This window comes from Protopterus annectens, chromosome 2.part0, assembly GCF_019279795.1.
Source record: "Protopterus annectens isolate FY-2018-M chromosome 2.part0, PAN1.0, whole genome shotgun sequence".
NCBI lineage: Eukaryota > Metazoa > Chordata > Ceratodontiformes > Protopteridae > Protopterus > Protopterus annectens.
The window spans coordinates 637,230,639-637,251,936 of NC_056728.1; the positions used below are offsets into that span (position 1 = coordinate 637,230,639).

The window sequence follows — 21,298 nt, forward strand, 5'->3', positions numbered from 1 at the left end:
ATAATGATGGTGCTGATAATGTCAGCTCCAGGACTTCAAAGAAATACATTCTAATTTATCTTGCTGCTCTGGTGGCATAGAGAGAGAGAGAAAATCTTGACAACAACCCAGGAAACCTGAGTTTGAATAGCGTCTCAGGTGCATGATGGAGCTAGTAAGGAGGATGGGGCATTTCTATCCTGGGTGGAAGGGAGCATGCTGACATCAATTTCTCTATTTCCAGTGGAGCTCTGGTAGAGGCTGGAGCTCCGAGAGTAACAGACATCAAGCTGAGGGGGCAGGACAGATGGTACAGTGCACATTCCTCAGAAGCAGTAGTGGTATGCCATAATTTCCTCATGCTCAGCAGCTATATGGTGGGATTGTAGGGACATGAAAAATCCCAGGCACTGTGGATGGCAGCAGCACTCGGCCCATGCCTCTGCTGAGAGAAGAAACAATGCAGAAGGTTCATTCCTCAGTCGTTAGGATAGATGGACTTGATGATTGGAGGGGCAATGGAAAAATAAATAAAATAAATTCTAGCCTCACAACAGCTTTTAAATAATCACCTGATTAAAGTTCACGGAGTCAAACCATGTTACTGCTTACCTTTTACTTTTTTATCAAATCTCTTTTGTTTTAGCTTCTCTCTACTTTCCTGTCGAGCTTCTTTAGCTTCCTCTAAGGCTTCTTCACTGCCCCATACTTCAAGGGAGCGTTTGACAATCTGCAGGAAGAAAATTATGGCAAAATCAGTAAGCTTAACACAATCTTGGAGCTAATTTTAGAGGCAGGATAGTAAACAGAACCATGGAGTCATCATTAATGCACACATTCAGTAAGAGTCATCAATTCAGTTTTCACTTTGCTTACCAACTGTTAACATCCAGTTCAAGAAAAAAGAAAGAAGGCTTTTGATAACAAACAAATAAAAGAAAGCATGAATTCACTGTCAATTTAAACAATCCATCTACTGTAAGCTAGTGGTCTAAGCGCTCATTTTACAGAAAGCGTTTACTCTGATACATACTGTTCTTTTAAAATACATAAAAATCAATCCCCATTTCCCACCTGATAATTTGTCAAACATTACTATTACCATTTCTATGTATGGGTAGCACAATGGTGCAACAGATGGTGTTGTCACCTCATAGCAAGAGGTTCCCCAGTGCGATCCTTGGCTAGGGTCCCTTCTGTGTGGAGTCTGCATGCCCTCCCTGTGTTTGTGTGGGTTTTCTCTGGGTGCTCCGGTTTCTTCCCACATTCCAAAGAAATGCAGTAGGTGGAATGGACACTATAAACTGGCCATAGGTGTGCGTGTGGTGTGGAAGAACCACCGCAGCAGGGCTAGTCACATGGTGGTGTAAACCTTGGCTCTAGATTATTGTCACTGTTGAAGTGACATCCTGACCACATGTTCAAAAATGGGAAAAAGGGGTTGTGAATGGATGGATGGATTTCCATGTGCACCTTTAGTTAACATGGCAGTATTCAAACATTTATGAAGAAAGCTCTTCCCTACTTCATTATACAGGATGCATTCAAAAAGAATCTATACATTTCTGGCACAGTATTTCCCTATAGACATACCCTTCTCTCCTTATTTCCCTTGTACTGCTGTTTTACATCTCTAAACAGTTTACAGATGCATTTCAGACCTAGCCAAAATTCTTACTAAATCTCTCAGACAATACAGAGGCATGTCACAACCATGCAAACTATTCTTGAATACCTAAAATTTAAGTTTTAGTAACTCTTCCATTCCGTTTCTTTCATTAATTCTCTATGCACAGCAATAGTTTTAGACTTGGTAACATGAAGCTATATAGTACTGTTAATGTTTGGCACACAGAAAAATATCTGATGAAAATTATGAGCACTTTTGGCTTATTGTATACCTTAATCTTTTCCTAATGCTTATTTAAGCTCTGAAATATGCTTTTATTAGGTAATTGTACTTAGGTTTGAATATGGTACTATACAGGAGGTGTAATTATTATTTTATGGAGAGGAATGTTAATTGTTTGATTAATTGATTATTTGATTAAGGAGGGGTCCACCTATAATTAAATGAAGGCTGCATTGTTTTTTTATCCTTTGAAGGTGAAAGACCGAGGTACCAGATAAGATATTCCCCCGGATTCACAAATCCTCCGTGTAAGACTAAATAAGTCTTACTCGGAGACTGCAGTTGAACGGTATGTCATTAGCATGTCATAAAAATTCATGAGTGAGGGCACGCTGACTCCACTCCAAGTCTAACAAGGACCGTGCAGGAAAGCAGGGGGTGTGTCCGACTGCTGAGCAGTCCAAAGGTCCACGCCCCTGCAAGTGTCTGAAGTGTAAAATGTCAACACACAAGAGCGAGTCCGCTCAAATGCCCACGTACCCAACACCACACTCCCTGACATTGTAAACCCCCAGCACAGTTATAAAAAGTAAAACTTATTTTTATTTTTCTAATTCCCGATATAGCTGCCCGTATTTGCACGTGTGTGCGCGGGTGTGCTCATTGCTTAGCTGCAGTTAGCAATCTCGACATGGAAGAGCATAATAAGGAATGTTTATGCAAATTACGCCAAACAGCAATAGCATAGTGGTAGAGCCTTTGCACAAAGAGGAGGCATTCACGGTTCGAGTCCCACCACTCCTTCCTATTTAATGTTTTAAATTAGTATATGAAAAATACCCGACATATATGATTAAAGTTTTACTAAACAGCATTGAAATAGCCTATGTATCAGTGAACAAAATGTATATTTATAAAGGATCCTGACATATAATTGCCCACAGTTAAGTAACGCTTTACCCAGCGCAACATAGGTGCCCGTAGTTAAGCAGTGCTTTAGCCAGCGCAATTGAGGTGCCCGTAGTTAAGCAGCACTTTACCCAGTGCAATAGAGGTGCCCACAGCTACCCGGCACAATCTGTTTGCCCGAAGGTGCGCGCTGCACCAACCAGCACACTGTAGGGCAACGTGGAGCAACGTAGAGCAAAGTTGCCTAAACAAAGCCACACCCCCAGCCTGTCTGGACAGTAGTAAAATAAAAAGCAATGACAAGGTTCGAACCCGGGAAATCTTGCACCATAATCACAGTACTGAACCACTAAGCCATGACAGCTTAGGATAAACAGCCACTGTTAACATACATATACTTATAAATGGTAGATTAACCATTGCTAAGCAGGTCTGCAGTCAGCCGAGAATTTTCAAAAACGGCCAATCACAAAAAAGTGCGGAAAATGTAGCATATTTAAGCCCCATAGGCAGGAATACTCGCCATAACTGATTGTAGCTCCCATCTGCAGTTAGAATGGCTGGTGCTGGAGAGGGTACATGCTTTCGAGCGCAATGCTGGGGCATCGAAGAGTCCAAATACATGGTTTGGCTCCTTGTCCATCGTCATGAGTCACGACTCCTGTAGGGCCAGTTCCAAGGGACGGAGTACAAAGCAGAGGCTTGGAACCGGTTAGCTCATGACCTCACCAGTGTCACAGGCGTTCCTCGGACTGGTGAGCAGGTCCGTCACCACCATGCAGACCTGAAGAGACGGAAGCAGGACCTACTGAACCAATGGATATAGGAGGCCTGTGGGATGCAAGATGCCCCACTACTGAGTAGGTAGCCATGGAATGCAGTATGTAAGACATGCTAATTTATTCTATATAATGGATAGGTATGTCTCAATATCCCTTCATTTACTCCACAGCTGCAGGTGTCCATGCTGCGAATCAGCAAGCCTATGCAGATAGGCTGCTAAGGCTACGCCACTGGGCAGGTTAGTAATTATTCTTCATGTATTGTTATATAAAATACGTGAGAGAGCCTGAAAGAAAGTGTTGTAGCCCAATAATACAGCCATAAAATGCCCTGAATAATTCCTCTGCATGTACTGTTATATAAAATAAGTCAGAGAGCCAGAAAAAGAGTGTAGTAACCCGTTAAGAAAGGTAAAATATGTCCGGAATAATATCTCTGCATGTACTGTCATATAAAATAAGTGAGCGAGCCTGAAAAAGAGTGTTCTAACCTATTAATAAAGGTATAATATGTCTTGAATATGTCTTCCATATGCACTGTAATATCAAATAAAGGAGAGAGCCTGTGGAGAAGTGTGTAATGTAATTAATAAAGGTATAAAACCTGGAGTGTGTCTGTGTCACTTACTTTGAAATGTTGTTGTACCCTTGCATTATACAAATAGTACTGTTTTAATAAGTGCTGGCAACCCACAGTTGGGCAGTCCCATCTAAAGTGGTTGATGGAAGTGCCAGTAGCTGCGAAGCATATATACAGTCCTCAATAGTCAGTTACTGGCTGGCATGCATAAGTAAATCTGGCACACGAGTAGCTTGTTAATTAGATCCCCAGAAATGCGGGTGTGCTACCCAAAATGTAGGGTTCTGTACAAATTTAACTGAAAATGTCATGTGAACACATCCAGATATGTAGATAAAGAAATATAAATAAAATCAATAAATATGTAGCAGTAACATCTGCATCTTGGACAGTTAGTATGTCAGATATAGGTCAGGTATATAATGAACTAGCCAAACCCGTTACACAACCTAATGCATGTCGCCAAGTGTAATAATACATGTAGGGGATATACACCTGCAGTCAATAGGAATGTAGTGTAGACTAAAAGTACTTATAAGATGTTAATTGAGGTTTCTTTCTACACCCTACTGTATGTGCATAAACAATGCAATTCCACACCTCAATGGGTATGTGTAATCTCAAAACATTTGTTGGGACATATGTCCTATTGTTCTATAAATATCTGCATTCACTTTGATGCATGTGCCCTGTTCAAACATCACAATCATGGTGGCCTGTTGCCACCATTCATCCCTGCATGCTGTTGGAATGTCCAATGTCGTTCAACATATGCATGTGTTATGCTTGCTGTTCAACTGTTGGAACTTTGGTGTGTTGGGTTAATGGGAATATTACTGCATGCTGTTACAACTAACTTGGAATGCTGTTGTTTATGTTGTAATTAAACACACCTAATCACAGAATGTATGGGAAGGCCGGTCCCAGCGGACCCACCTGTCCCTCCTCAGCTGGTGAGTGCACCTGGCACCAGCAGGTCTGGTGCCCAGCCTGGGCTCCCCTCCTCTGTTGGTCCTGTGCCACCTTTGGGTGGAAGCGCTGCAGAGGATGGGGCTCGTCCCCCCCGTGCATGCGTGGACGGAGAAGGGCCACCTGTCACCCTTCAAAGGGTCTGGGCTGTGGTGCGTAGGGAGATCCAGCGTTCAGTCGCTGATCCCCTATGCCAGCTCGAGGCGAGAGTGGCGCGTCTCTCAGGTGAGCCTACCCATCCTACGTAGCCCCCAGCACAGCACCCTCGGGGCTGTGAAGGTGCAGTGATGACCGCCCATGGGTGGGGATCTCAGTTCCATTGTTACCATCTGTGGGCTCATGGGCTTGCGATTTCCAAACACCCGTCCCCGTCAATTGTGTTCACCCACCCCCATGTGTCATACACCGCCCCTGTATGCGTCTTGTTTGTCTTGTTTGTTTTCCTCCCCAACTATACCTACTTCCTCTACCTCACTTTCCACTCTCACCTAAAAAAAAAAAAAAAAAAAAAAAGGGCAATCTGTACCCACAAAAAAATTACGCCCCATACATAGCTGCCCATTTCACACACATGTCCGCTGGACATGTATACCAATAATTAAAATTGGCAGTACAACATACTTTGTTGTCCTCACCCCTCTCTCCCAGGGGTGGAAGGTTTCAAATTTCACTCCAAATTTATTGCATATGCACAGCTGTTGCTGGTAAAGAAATGGGCAGCTATGGACCTTCCCTACACCCGTCCTGCACATCCTGAGCTTGTTTACCTACTGTCTTTCCCTCTTTGTGCCCCCTTTTTCACCACTTTCCTATCTCCCCATTTTCTTTTTTTTCAAAGAAATTAGTGGGAGTAAGCACTTTTAAGCAGTAGTAAGCGGGTTTAAGCGAGTGTGTGCATGTGTGTGCTTAGCTAAGCATCGGTAAGCATCGTGCAAATCCGCGCAAACCAGCTTACAACTGCTTAAAAGTGCCTTAGTCACTCTGCATGGCAGGGCCCTTGTTCTGCTGAGCAGCAAAATAAAACACCTTTGTCAGTCTCGAACCCCAGACCTTGGACACACTAGACAGCATGAAGTACCACTAAGCCACAGCAGATATACAATAACTTGGTGCAGAAATAAATATATCATGCATTACAATGAGTGAATGTAAAGGAAAAATAGGAAGGCCATAACACAAAGCTTGTTCTGTGGATCTTTACCAGCAATTGTTGTGGAATTGCATTACATGAGTGTGATATGAGAAACAGCCATTCTAGCAGCAAATAATGTTACAGGGGCACTTTACTACCCCCACACAGTATCATAGCAGGACAAACACTGGCATATCTGATTAGGGCAGATGCCATACTTCCTAACTGTGACTACATTTCAGGGATGTCCCTGATTGTGAAACATATTTTAGCTGTGTCCCTCTGAATCCCTCTGAAAAGTACTGATGTCAGTCAGAAAGGTGGGGTATTACACAATGAATACTGACAATAATAACAGTAGACACCGCTTGTACTTCATAAAAGGTGTACTAATCCATATGCACTGCTTCACTCAAATCTAAACTTACTGTCTCTATAATGTGTAAGGTGTACCATATATTTAACTACCTATCCCTGACTCCATGCAAAGATGTATCTGAGTGTTTAATAGGCCTGGCAGAGGCACAAACACACAGGCATATCAGCTATTCTGCTGTTACACACTCTGCAAATAGCTTTGGTAGGACTTCCACAAGCATACCCTTATGTAGGAGTACAACACAGAATTCCCAAAGGATGTAGCCATGTACTGGTAGCAACTGACTGTAACAATGCCATTGTACCAGTGCTGAAAACACCTGTGGGTTGCACAGACAAAGAATAACAGTGTAACATCTGGCTACCATCTGGACAGGTTCACAGTTGGGAACTATGCAGACAGACCACCTGCCTTGATAAACTAACAGGTACACATCAATCCTTTAAGTCCAGTAAGATAACATTCACACAATAATACATAATGCTCTCTGTATGTCAGCACCCCCCCCAATTAAAATATACTTGTGTGTTTAGGGTCTACCAAGGATGTAGGTAGGCATAGTCAGTACTGGAATTGTCCAGTTGTCCTGAGAACCCTGTGCTAATGTCAACAATAAAAAACACAAACCCTGCAGAAGTGAGTACATTAATATTCACAGTATAACAGTTCACAAACAGTTCATGTGCCAAAAGAATACATCTCAATAACTACTTTTGTATGGCAGTTAATTATATGAGTAGAAAAGAAACTACATAGTCACATATATCCTGTTTAAGTATTTGTCGGGGTGAGTTAAACTCTATACTGATAGCTCTGTACTGGAGGTGGCAACAGTAAGGTCTGAGTACAACATGTACATCACTGTCTACAGCTCTAGCTTCAGATATAAGAAATATACAAATCTTCTGACTTACACAACAGTGCCCTCAGCAAACAAGCATGGGCCCCACTCTGGAAATCTGAAAAGGCTACGCCTACATACCTTAGCAATTTATAGCATTGGGTTGCTATGACAGTGAGTACTGCAATTACCACACAGCAGGCTGTATGCATTTACCAAATGCTGGGCACCAGTTGGTTCAGAGGCATCACATGCACATGCGCAGATACCCATAAAAGCAGACTGTACTAGCTATCCCCACATGCAATCATTACATTGTATGTGTCAGAGACTATATAACTCCTGGAGAGTAGTGAGGAAAAAACTTATTACTTAATAAAAAGTATTTAATTAAGTAAAAAATATATACTTAATTACTAACTAAAAATATTAATTAAAAAAAAATACTTAATTAATAACCAAAAATAAAACTTAAGTAAATAAAAAATAAATAAATAAATAAGTTGTCAAAGCATACACAGACGGACCTGAAAGTGACAAACAGGTATGTAACAGATATGTAGTTACCGGCAAGTAGTAGATGTTTATGAATAGTACTGTACATACTCTGAAACATGCATATATGACAGCAGTAGGTATGTATGCACTGATGCCATGCATAACTACTGCCATGGACAAATTAGTGTGTAGCTGTGTGCAGTGGGACATAACTGTGACATATGTAGCTCAGCATTATATGTCAAACATCAGATCATGTTATCTATGTTCTGTACAGTACTGTGTATAATGTCAGTTTGGGGGAGTAGTGCAAGCACCTATATAAACTTGGATGTGACACAGTAAGATATGCATGATAGTCATATAATGTGTAGCTTAGCATTGGCAACTGCTGTACCAGGCTAGGATAGTAATGTAGCATTTGCAGCTATATATACTCCCTGTACTATTACTGTATGCACACATGTGACAACTGCCCATGTTGTAGCAAGGACCAACAGGTCATCTGTGAGGTGTACGGACTTGCAACAGTGTGGACCTTGTGTGTGTATGGCACACACATATGGAGAGATATTTATGTGTCTGATATATTAGCATCTTAACATGTGCATAGAGCAAGGGACATACTGCAACTGTTTGTTAAGGGTGGACATTTATATGTTGGTGCAGGTTGTTATGTGCATAGTTATATCTGGTTGTAGTGTGTGGCAAACAAGACAGCATACAGTGCTGGCATATGACATGTGGTGTTTAAATGCTGTGGGTATGATTTGTTAGGTTTTTAGTCTTCCAGACAGGGGGTACTGCTAAAGATACATGGGCTGAGAATACCTTCCATGCATTCTGCACAAGACAGTGCAATATTATTACATAACTGTATACCTCTCAACCTTTGCATAATTGATATTCCCACCATGAAAGGTGGACTGTATATGTGCCTATATGTATATCTATATGTATACCAATGGATGTTCATATGTACGCTCAAGCTCAATGTTGTAAATGTATTGCCATCCCTTTTGTTAAAAACCCTGTACCCATGAACTACCACATAGGTGGTAGTCTACTCAACACCAAAAGTGTGATAACAGACTACGGAACACAGGTGGACAGTAGTGTCCCTTTTGATAATCACAGTGCCACACTAGTCATGTAAACTGTGTACGGTCCACATGTCATCAGAAAAGGTGTGTCATCCATGGAAAAAGGGTCAGTGTTCCACTCTACTCATCAGTCATAACACCCATCATAGAGTACAATGGCCCTGTTGGCATGTACCTCAGAAGACATGTACAGCAACTGTAGACGCCAGACACATACCTCGGGACACAGGTGGACAGTAGTGTCCCTTTTGATAATCACAGTGCCACACTAGTCATGTAAACTGTGTACGGTCCACATGTCATCAGAAAAGGTGTGAAATCCATGGAAAAAGAGGTCAGTGTTCCACTCTACTCATCAGTCATAACACCCATCATAGAGTACAATGGCCCTGTTGGTATGTACCTCAGAAGATATGTACAGCAACTGTAGACGCCAGACACATACCTCACAAAGAGTATTACCAGACTCAAACAGATGCCCTATGCAGACTGTCTTACAAAACCACAGCTACACTGTGTCGCATACCGCCTACCCAGAGGCAACCTCTGCCTAACATACAAAGATATGCCAAACCCACAGGTGTTGGACATGCTCCATATAAACAGATTAAAATCCATACAAGCTACACACTGTACTGATCTAAACCTTGTAACGTTAAAAAGCAGAACATGCTGGAGTAGTACATTATCATGTCAGACACATACCATACTCTGGAACTAACTACCTATCAATAGCAAATGAAGGTCCTCATTAGCATTTTGTCATGAATAATCATGATGATTGGATGTGAGATAGGAAACACAACCCGGGAATCACCTCTGTGGCTCTGCATGACAGGGGCACATGAACCTAAATTACATGGGTGTTGAAGGGCAGGGTACCATATAGCTAGGCTTCCATAGGCCCTAATAGCCTAAAAGCTACATAGGACCCGATACACACACGTATGTACTTGTTGCATTACTTGCTACGTGAGGTTGACTGAGTGTGATGGTGAATGTGTAGGTGAATGTGTCAAAGTTGTGTATATGTGTGATAGCCTAGTGGGAAACTGTTTATATCATGGTATGTAGTGTTGTAGCTCTGATCCCAGCAAAAGATATGTATGCTACTGCTAGGCAGAAAAAGCAGTATGGCATACGGTGTGACGTAGTCCCATGGTGTTGACTGGAGTGTGCCACTGTAGGCTAAAGCAGTACATGTATGCTTATTGATTGTTAACACTAGTGAATACAAATCCCGTATGAACTGTAGTACTACCTGAAGCTGTAGGCCTAAACAGCACAGTATGGTGTATATCCACACTGCTTGGAAACTCTGTTTTGTTTGTTACCTGTAGTCCTCACACATTACATACCTCAGGCATGAGGTTTTGTAAGTGCTGACGCACAGTACTGTATGGTACACAGGTAAAACACATCTGGGTTGCCATACCTTTGTGTCTTGTAGGTATGTCTGATGTGTGTGTGGGTACGCCTGTAACATGGCCTCGGTGGTATGTGTGTCACAGGATATAAGTGCATATCTAGCAACATGTATAGTGTAGTACAGCAGTATGCCACCTATATTGATAAATGTGCACATATGTTACTGAGGGGTTTGCCATCAACAAGTAGTGTGGTGTACTGGTAGTACTGTAACTGTACTTTACATTCATTTCAATGGATGACAAATGTCTGTATGCATTAGCTTCATAAATACCTCCTGTGGCTAGGTGGTGCATTGTGTCACATACAGTGTGTCATGTACTGTTGTATAGTCTTACATACTGGTTTCACTTTGTTGCTGTGCAGAACATGGTTTGGTATATAGTATGTGCCTGGCACTGTCAGGCAGTTGTGGGCTGAGCAGTGATATGAGTATTAAAAGCGTGTATCTATTGACAGCCAATAGGTTGCTATATCTGGCATTTCATTGATGTCTGTACTTTAGAATGTTAAGTGTGTCACATGACTTGCTCACAATTATTGTTTTTTTGTCTTCCAGAGACATGTCTCACAATAGAAAACCCGCGTATTCCCCTGAAGAGGAGGAAGTCATCCTAGATGCCCTCATACATCACAACCTGCTGTTCTCCAGAACCAGCCAGTACCAGCATGGGGGCACTGCACTGTGGCAGGATGTTGTCCATCGGGTGAATGATGTGGGCATGCATAACCAGACTTATGAGCAGGTACGCCATCACTGCAGTGATTTAATCAGACATGTCTGGCAGCATGCCTCCGATGTCCACAGACAACAGCTTGCCACAGGTGGTGGTGCAGCAACACATCCACCCCTCACCAGAGTGGAAGAGCTGCTCCTCAGCGTGGTGGCTCCTGGCCAACCTCTACAACAGACATGTGTCATCATGGAGGCCGGAGTCACCCAGCACGTCGACTCAGAGCATGCAGGTAACATGGCATATCTGTAGACTACTGTTAGCTCGATTGTTAGAACATGCATTTATCAGATGTGTACTGTGTATTCAGAAGATGTGGAGCCTGGTGTCATGCAATACTGATATTTTGGAACATAAGCTGTATGCTTGTGACTGTCACCTGTTGTACTACTGTAATATTGCAAACTCACAGCAGCAATGCTATAGTTGTTGACACTGACAAACTGTCTCATATCCTTGTAGGTCCCTCTGGTGTGATAGCAAGACAGCAGACCCATACTGGTGAGTGTTCTACATTTAATATAGCATATAACATATGCATGTCATAGAAGAGTTGTAGGCCATATACACATGTAAAACACCTACACATAATGCATGCTCTGCATGTTCTCTGTGGGACTATGCACGTCTCAGTACCATGAGTAGCTGCCTCAAACACATGCAATACACAGAGCATCCCAACCAATTGTGGTACACTGTAGTGGACATTGTATAAGCAGAGTCAATACACATGCACACAACATACACCACTTTGTCATATGCAGTAAGTGTTAATATGATACACATGGCGTATGTAGACACCTGCTGTAAGGTCATACTCCAGTATCCCAAATGTCATCAACACAGCACACATACTATACCTGAGGGGTAGAGGCCTATCATGGGGTGATGCGACACGCTTCAACACACAACACATTCATGTTAGGCAATGCTCCCTACTGAACACCTGATATACCCATGTAACAACTGGCTGTGAAATGGTTAATGTAGCCAAAGTGGTGCAGGTCAGGTACAGCAAGATACTTGCCAGTGTGGCATACATTAGTGGCCTTGAGTGACCACATGATGCTGCCCAATGATGGCTCATGGTACTACACTACATCCAGTTACAGTAACTACAGTACTACACATAGCATTCATTGTTATACACCTGACAGTTGTGTGCATCCGGCCATGGTATGTATACCTATGAGTGATGGTGCACAGGACATTGGAAAGCATTTTAGACTTGCACAGCAATGTTGTGTCCATGTACACATTGTGTTCCAGGGTGAGGCCAATCATTGAACAACACACATGCATCAAAGACATGTATACTGTTATCAACAAGGACACTCTACACTCGCACTGCATGCTGTTGAGCAACACACATCCTGCATGCTGACACGTGTGATAGGACTCTTTGACTTGTGATACTGTATTCCACCATCAATCACTAATGAGTATGTTCCGTACTGCTGTTGTTGTGTGTGTGTGTGTGTGTGTGTGTGTGTGTGTGTGTGTGTGTCAACTTGACTGAGTAGTGTATTTGTGTGCATGTGTTCATGTGTGCATGTGTTCATGTGTGCATGTGTGCTAACATCCTGTACAGATTGTAAAGTGCGTTTCCTGTCTTCCTCTCACAGGTGCTGAGGTATTGTTGGATGAGTGCAACAGGGAACCTGAAGTCACTGCCACAAATAGTGGACATGATGATACATGTGTTGTGGCACATGCAGGTTTGACAGGGTCTGTCGTTGGTCTGCCAATCAACAGTACACAGCTTTCCACCCCATCTATGCGCACATTCATACTGCCGATACATCCCCCAACACCAATGGCCTTAGCTGAGAAACAGCATACAGTAGGCATTGATCAGGATAGTGAGGTATCTATGGCACATGCAACCCCACACAGTAGCCATACCCAGACACCTGGAACAGTACTACATAGGCATATGTCCAGGGGTTCTCGTGGGAGCACTGCTGGTCGTAATGCCCCTGGCAGATGTGCCCCCACAGGTCTCACAACCTCAGGTATGTTCCGGGCTGTAATGCAGGCACAGGCAAGTATGGAACGGTACACCAGGCAGGGACTAAGGGTGCAGAGGGCTCATAACACCGCTATCAATGACAGTATCCGTGACCTTGCCGGTGCCATCCGTAATTACACCGAGGTCATTGATAGACATTGGGGGGAGACACTAGATGTCCTCCGCAATGTAATGTCCATGTGCCAGGACAGTGCAGGACGGCTGAGACGTCAACGTGGACATATGCCAGCAACATTATCAGCTGGCAGTCATCGTGGACGACACACAAGTCCCAGCCACTCCCGTAGCAGCTGTACCAGCCTCAGCAATGTTGGGGCTGGGCTGTCAATAGACCGTCCTAGACGACCATGTGGCTCCGGCCAGTCCCAGCAGGGACATGTGTCCAGTCGACATCCGTCTGCCCCTGACGATAGTACCCAGTCTGGCTTAATACCCGATACTGTCCGTGGCACCCCTGCCAGGCACAGGTACTGTGTCCGTGGCCGGAGACAGTGATCTGTACAGCCTGGCAGGTACAGTCTGTGGCTGTCCCACAACCTCCCGTATTTGGCAGCCACAAGGTGGAACTGTGTGCATGCATAGGTTCATAGGTTCATACTAGGCTATCTGCCCGAGGGCATTTATAAGCCTAGCCCATCGTTTTGTGGCTTACGCCACCCCTTTAGTATGGGGAACTATACCCATTATTTTGCTGTGCCTCTGTCGAGCAGTGACACTGAGGTAATTCCTGGGGTATATCTGCGATCTCCCATCCATTGGTCAAGATTTCTCTTGAACAAGGCCAGCGAGGTGCTCTGCCTCACATGTACCGGGATTTTGTTCCACAGCATAGGGAGTCTTTGGGTGATGAATCTATCCCTCCAGCACGTCCTATTAATAGCCGTGTCGAGGTTTAAGTCTCCCACCCTTGTGGCTCTGATGGATCTAGATTTTTTGAGGTGAAGCATATTCATCAAATCTGGGTTTGACATGGCCTTGTATGTTAGGCAAAGGTCACCTCTGAGCAAGCGGTAAGTGACTGAATAGAGCTGGAGTTCTTTCAGTTGGGCAGCATAGGACAGATTTTTGAGACCCTTTATCCTTTTGGTGAGGAACTTTTGTGTCCTCTCCAGCTGCTGCAAGTGTCGGGTCAGATACATTCCGAATGGGGCATTGTACTCAAACATTGGTCTGATGAGTGATGAGTAAGGTAGACTATGACCTCCCTTGATCTAGATGAGAATCCCTTCATGATAAGGTGGGCAATGTAGAAGGACTTCCTAACTACTTTAGCTACATGGGTGTCGAATGACAGACTACTATCAACCTGGGTCCCCAGGTCCCTGATAACTTCTTCTGTGCTCAGTGGATTGCCACCTATTTGGTAGCTAGGGGTAACCTTGTTTTTCCCAAGGGTATGACTATGCATTTTTGGCATTTAACTTTAGGCCGTGGCTCTGGCACCAGTTATCCATTTCTGTGAGACCCTTCTGAAGGATATCTGTGTCAGATGTGTTTTCTACTATGGCGCCCAGTTTGCAGTCATCTGCAAACTTTGTCAGCCATAACCCTCCTGTGTTTGCTTGTACTGAAAAGTAGATGCCAAACAAGAGTGGGCCCAGGACTGAGCCCTGTGGGACACCACTTGTGACAGGCTTTGAGTCTGACATGGCGCCAGCAACTCTGACCCTGTGGGTTCTGTCACTCAGCCAGTTTGCAACCCATCTTGTGATGTATGGGTTAACATTTAAGCTGATGAGTTTTTCAATGATACCCGAGTGGGGTATTGTATCAAGGCCTTAGCCAGATCGAGGTAGGCTGTATGGACTGCCTTTCCTCATCAATGGCTTTGGTGACTGTTTCAAAAGTCAACCAAGTTTAAAAGGCATGATCTGCCTTTGACAAAGCCAAACTGGGTTGGATCCAAAGTCTGCAAATTCCCTATGTCTTTATTTATGAGGTCCATTATGATCCTCTCCATGGCTTTGCAGATAAGGCTTGTCAAGCTAATGGGCGGTAATTTCCAGGGTCTGTGGAGGCACCGCCTTTGTGAAGTGGGACCACAGTTGCAGTGCGCCACTCCTGGAGTGCGTATCCAGAGGTAAGACTTTGATTAAACAGCTGTCGTAGCTGTGGGTTTAATTCCTCATTGAGTTCGTGGAGCACACAGCCGGGGACACCATCGGGTCCCATGCATGCTGTGTTTTTTGCTTTGGAGAGAGCAGTTCTCACTTTGGCGTTGGAGATGTTTGGGGGGCTGCACTCATTTGGTATAGATATCTCTCCTTTTGGGGGGGAGGGGGGGGGGAGTTTGCACTGAACCTGTCAGCCAGTATGTTGGCAATGTCTGTAGGATCAGTAATCTTCACATCATTTTGAACTAGTTCTGAGCATATCTGGGAGTTTCCTCCTAGGTTTCTAACATAGCTAAAGAAGGCCTTATGATTGTCTTTTGAGTCTTTAGCTATTTTTCTCTCGAAATTTGCTTTGGATGATTTTATGAGAGCTCTTAGTTTTTTACTTATAGTGATCAAGGGTGTCTTACCTTTTAAGGATTTTGCTCTATCTTGTAGTAGCTTCCTCCTTTTGTTGTAGAGTTTGTTTATGGCTGGGGTCCACCAGACTGACGCTTGCCTTTGGTACAAAGAGTCTTTGTTTTGCTTGGGATTGCCTTATCCATGCAGTCCTGCAGGTGCTGGTAGAAGGCGTTTGTAAGTGATTCAGCGGCTTGAGTATTGTTTTCCTCCGGCTCGGGGCCTGAAAGGAGACCACACTAGTCTTTAGAAGTGTGAAGTCGGCTTTGAGAAGTTCTTTACTGTGGTCTTTTTATTTCAGGTGGGGTGGGATGAGGACCTCCAGCGAGATTAGTTTGTGATCTGATCTCACCAGTGAGGGGTATACTCGGTGTTGAACATTGTGCTCCCATGTTCGTGATGTTGAGATCAAGTATGTTATCTCCTCTTGTGGGATGGTGCCTAGTTGTTCCATGGCATTTGAGTTTATGAATTCCAGGAACTTTTGGGCTAGGGTGTTTGGGCTTGAGTAGTGTTTCCAGTCTATATTAGGGTAATTGAAGTCACCTAGTATGATGGTGTTTGGTGATACATTTATCCCCTCTAGTGTTTTCAGGAAGGCCATGTGAGTTTCCTGAGTTTGTGAGGGTGGCCTGTAACATGCTACAATTTGCAGAGCAGTCTTGCCTATGGTTAATTGCACCTGGATGGTCTCCGATGCATCGTGCGTTGCCACCAGTCTTGAGGTGTGGGTGTCCTTGATGAATATGGATACCCCCCCCTCCTTTCTTGGTATTGTCCGGATTTTGGGGCCGGAACGCATGATATGAGGTAAAACCTGATAGCTGGGGTGCTCTCAGGAGCCTTGAACCAGGTTTCTGTCACAGCACAGACATCGATGTTCTCCATACTGAGAAGGGCCTCGAGTGCGTGCATTTTGAGATTTAGACTTCTGGCATTGAGCAGCATTACCCTTAGTTTTTTTCCTTTTTGTGTTCTAGGGTGGTAGGTTTAGAATTTGAGCCTTGCCTAAAAAGGCACTATGGGGTGGCAAGAGCCTTTGCCAATATCATGAATCCCAGGGTGACAGGTGCAAGCCGTCCCTTGCGAAGCAGCGTGGCTTGTCCAGCATGTCATCCCAGGCAGACAGATACTGGATCCCCTTTGAATGACACCAGTGTTTAAGCCAATTGTTAAAGCTGATCATCTTATCTCTGTATTGTGGCATCATTCTTGGTGAAGGTAGGATACTGCTCAAGGTCAGGGTCATACCTGCCTGGGCTACATAATCAGAGAGCTCCTCAATGTCTCTTTCATGTAGTCCAAGGAGGTGCGTCTCAGGTCGTTTACACCAGCGTGGACAATGACTGAGTCATATTTGTACCTGCTGTTGAGAGACCCGAGTGCTTGTGTTATGTGGCGGATTCTAGCGCCCGACAGGCAGCTTACTGTGACCTTCTCCTTACTCAGTCTGGTGAGCGGGACATCAGTGTGTCTGACTATGGAGTCACCAATGACTAGTGTGTCTGGCATTGTGTTTGGCCTTAAGGGCTGTGACTGTTTGACACTCTGACTGTGAGGTCTATGTGTTGCGGGTGTTGTGTTCTGAGGTGGTGGTTGTTTGGGTGTCTGCTTTGGTGGCCTCTGCTGTTTTGGTAGATTTTTGATCAGAGCCTCTGAGTATGTCTTTGTGTGTTTATGTGTATGATTTGAGGTTGTAATGGTACTATGTGAGACTGGGTCTATAGCGTGTGTGGTAACCTTCTCCTCCTGACTGGTCTTGCCAGTCCTATGTTGAGAGAGCTCAGCCTCCAGTTTGGCCGTATAGTTGCATCTCTCATGTATTTGTGTTTTGTGGGAGGAGGAGAGGGTTGTCTGTGTACATGAGGCAATTGAAACATTGCCTCAATATTCCCAGGTTCACCAGCTGAGCAGGAGAGGACACTAGCAACTGATCCCTCGACATGCTAGAAGGGTAGACGAAAAACTTTAAAAAAGATTCCGGGGGACGTGGGTGACCGAGAAATGGGGGGTTGCCTGTTTGGGGTACTATCTATGACAAGAGTGCCGTATCAAGGTAATAAGTACTGTAGGAGCAAGTGCTAGGTTTAATAGATAGAGAATAGTCTACTTGGAGTCAAGTAGAGATGATCTTTTTAGTTATAGGATATGCTGATTTGATCAGTAGTATAGTTCGAGGAAGGTAGTTTTAAGGAAAATTTGAAGAGTGGACTTTAGGTAGCCGAATAGTTTAAACCTGCTTAACCGGCACTGCCCTAGTGTGCAACAGTGGCAGCTCAGCTAAATCGCTCTAAATCAGCTACGCTGCGTTTTATACCAGGGGCTGGAAAAGCTAGAAACTGGCCCAAACGACCAATAAACTACTAGTTACTGGCTGAAACCTCACAAAACTGGACAAAAGGCAGCTCAATGCTTCCCACTCCCACTGGTAACCAAGGTAGCTTCCCTTCCCCCAAATAAGGCAAGGAAACAGTACACAGGAACTACAACCAAAGCCCAGGAATCAGCAACTCTGAAACTGGACTAAACTAGTAAAGCAGGAAAAACAAGAGATATTTTTTCTTTTTTTTCTTTTTTTTCACAAAACAGGCAGAAACAGGTACAGCAAACACTTATAAATGCTATGAATCAGCTACTACAGCTTACACAGAAGAAATTGCTACAAATACAGTCAAATAGTAACAAACAAGGATTCCAAATGCAATATTAAGTTAAATGCAGTAAACACAGCTTCAACGTAACAGTACAGCTGGCGGAATACAGTTGCTAGGTATTCAGATGTGGAAAGCAACAAAAATATACTTAGTATCAAGAAAAGTCGCTTATTCAGCTCTCTGCAGCCTGGATTACTCTGCTGGCCCACGTGGAGTCTGTGCTGAGTAGGTACAAGCTGAAAGTTTTATACCAGGGGCTGGAAAAGCTAGAAACTGGCCCAAACGACCAATAAACTACTAGTTACTGGCTGAAACCTCACAAAACTGGACAAAGGCAGCTCAATGCTTCCCACTCCCACTGGTAAGCAAGGTAGCTTCCTTCCCCAAATAAGGCAAGGAAACAGTACACAGGAACTACAACCAAAGCCCAGGAATCAGCAACTCTGAAACTGGACTAAACTAGTAAAGCAGGAAAAACAAGAGATATTTTTTCTTTTTTTCTTTTTTTCACAAAACAGGCAGAAACAGGTACAGCAAACACTTATAAATGCTATGAATCAGCTACTACAGCTTACACAGAAGAATTTGCTACAAATACAGTCAAATAGTAACAAACAAGGATTCCAAGTGCAATATTAAGTTAAATGCAGTAACACAGCTTCAATGTAACAGAAAGGCAGGCGAAATACAGTTGCTAGGTATTCAGATGTGGAAAGCAACAAAAAATATACTTAGTATCAAGAAAAGTCGCTTATTCAGCTCTCTGCAGCCTGGATTACTCTGCTGGCCCACGTGGAGTCTGTGCTGAGTAGGTACAAGCTGAAAGTTTTATACCAGGGGGCTGGAAAAAGCTAGAAACTGGCCCAAAACGACCAATAAACTACTAGTTACTGGCTGAAACCTCACAAAACTGGACAAAAGGCAGCTCAATGCTTCCCACTCCCACTGGTAAGCAAGGTAGCTTCCCTTCCCCCAAATAAGGCAAGGATTTGTAGCAGACACACACACATAAACCAAACACCTAGGGCTAACAATACACACACACATTACATCAACATTGACCCATACTGTACTGTTGTCCCTCCCACACACACACACACACACACACACACACACACACACACACACACACACACACACACACGTCGATTAGATGGGTCATTGTCTGGCTCTGGCAAACAAATAACACACCCTGTGCATATGATGAAACTGTGCCACCTCCTGTCATCTGTGACATTGATGCAGGAACATGCTTACATGGTGCTGATGCACAGGGTGACCTAATAGCAGTGTAGCAATGTTAGCATGTTGTCAACAGTAAAGTGTAATGATATCCTTGTAGGTATATCTGAGCAGGCATGATGCATTAAAGCTATGATTATCAATGTAGTATTGTTTACACCAGTGTTAATTCCAAAAATGTATTGTCCACCCATGTGCCACTTGGCTGATGTGTGTGGTACTGGCAGCATGTATTAGTGAGTGGATGGTACGTGTGTGATGTGTGCAGTACAGATTTGCAGGTGTACATTTGTGAACATGGTGGAGGTGCACTGTCTGCATGTATGTGTATAGTGGACACATGGGAAGGCTGACATGCCCTGTATTACACAGTGTTAACACTTCATATTTCCTATTGGTGGCCAGTATGCATTTTACTACACATATGTTACAACTTGGGTACAAATATGTGTATGACATGGTTTGACACTATGCTGTGGGTGATACTGTTAATATCGGTCATTGGTTTGCATTCTGGTAGTATACATAACCTCAACAGCCTGATGTTAACCAATCGTTAGATGATGTCTTGACAACTGACACACAGATGTAGGATACACAGTAGCATTTGAATCCTTCCGGTACTATACTAAACCAGTAACCAGTGGTATTGACCGCCACCCATTCCTGGGACTACTCCTGTTTGGCATGTAGCCATCCTAGGTACAAGCAAACACACTAGGGATATGTCCATCCACATCTGGTAATGCATACAGTGGCCTACAATGCATTCTCTGGATGAGACACTTATCCTCCACAAGGGTATCATACAGACAGATACCTGTTGACCAACTCATGCTGTAAAGCTATAAGCCAACTATAGCATAGTCATCCACAATTACTATACATAATATCCTGACAGTACTACCACATTGGTAGTAGCCCACAACATGTAGCAGGGGTACCGATGTGTACATACAGTCACATGTTCTTTGGTATTCACATTTCCAAAGGTATGCTGATGTCCCTCAGTGTATCACATAAGCAATAAGGGGTCTGTATGCATACCCACGGAGTTGTTGTACACCTATAATGAATGCCCATTATTGACAGACTGTGTTGAGTTTGAACATGTCTGAAATATACCCCAGGCATGAACCCTCACGAACACTATTCTATAGAAACTGTCATGGGTGTGTGAGACACAGATGACCTAGGACACAGATCACTACAGTGGCTGGCCTTGTCACATACATACATATGTGACCTAAGGTCTGAGAAGCAGCAGCACGAACTGTCAATGGTAACATATGTATCCGTGTAGAAAGCAGGCTTCACACCTATGAACTAACTGAGGTCACATGTACATATATGTATTTGCCACACAGATACCAATTGAGGTCACATGTACAGATATGTATTTGCCACACAGATACCTGAAGTGTGCAATGCACATACTGTTGTTTTACTGATATGTCATGCAGTTGTAAAAGCAAAACCCACAACACATTGACCAACAGTGTCACACACACACTCAGCAACTGCAGGATTCAAACCCCTACCTAACTATGTTATGATACTAGAGAGATATGCATTAACACAACACGCTATATGCTTTACTGGGAGTTTTCATTTTCACTGCTGTATTTGTGGGATACTGACATCATCAGACTTGCCAAAGAGGAATCTACC

General features: G+C 43.7%; 1 protein-coding gene across 1 annotated transcript in view; it reads right to left on the minus strand.

Annotated features, from left to right (window-relative positions):
- Positions 1–21,298, minus strand: part of XPA (XPA, DNA damage recognition and repair factor) — a 321,718-nt gene that overhangs the window by 51,700 nt on the left and 248,720 nt on the right. The window contains exon 6 of the mRNA XM_044061000.1: positions 592–709. Coding sequence (XP_043916935.1) covers positions 592–709 — 118 coding nt within the window. The remainder of the gene's footprint in view (positions 1–591; positions 710–21,298) is intronic.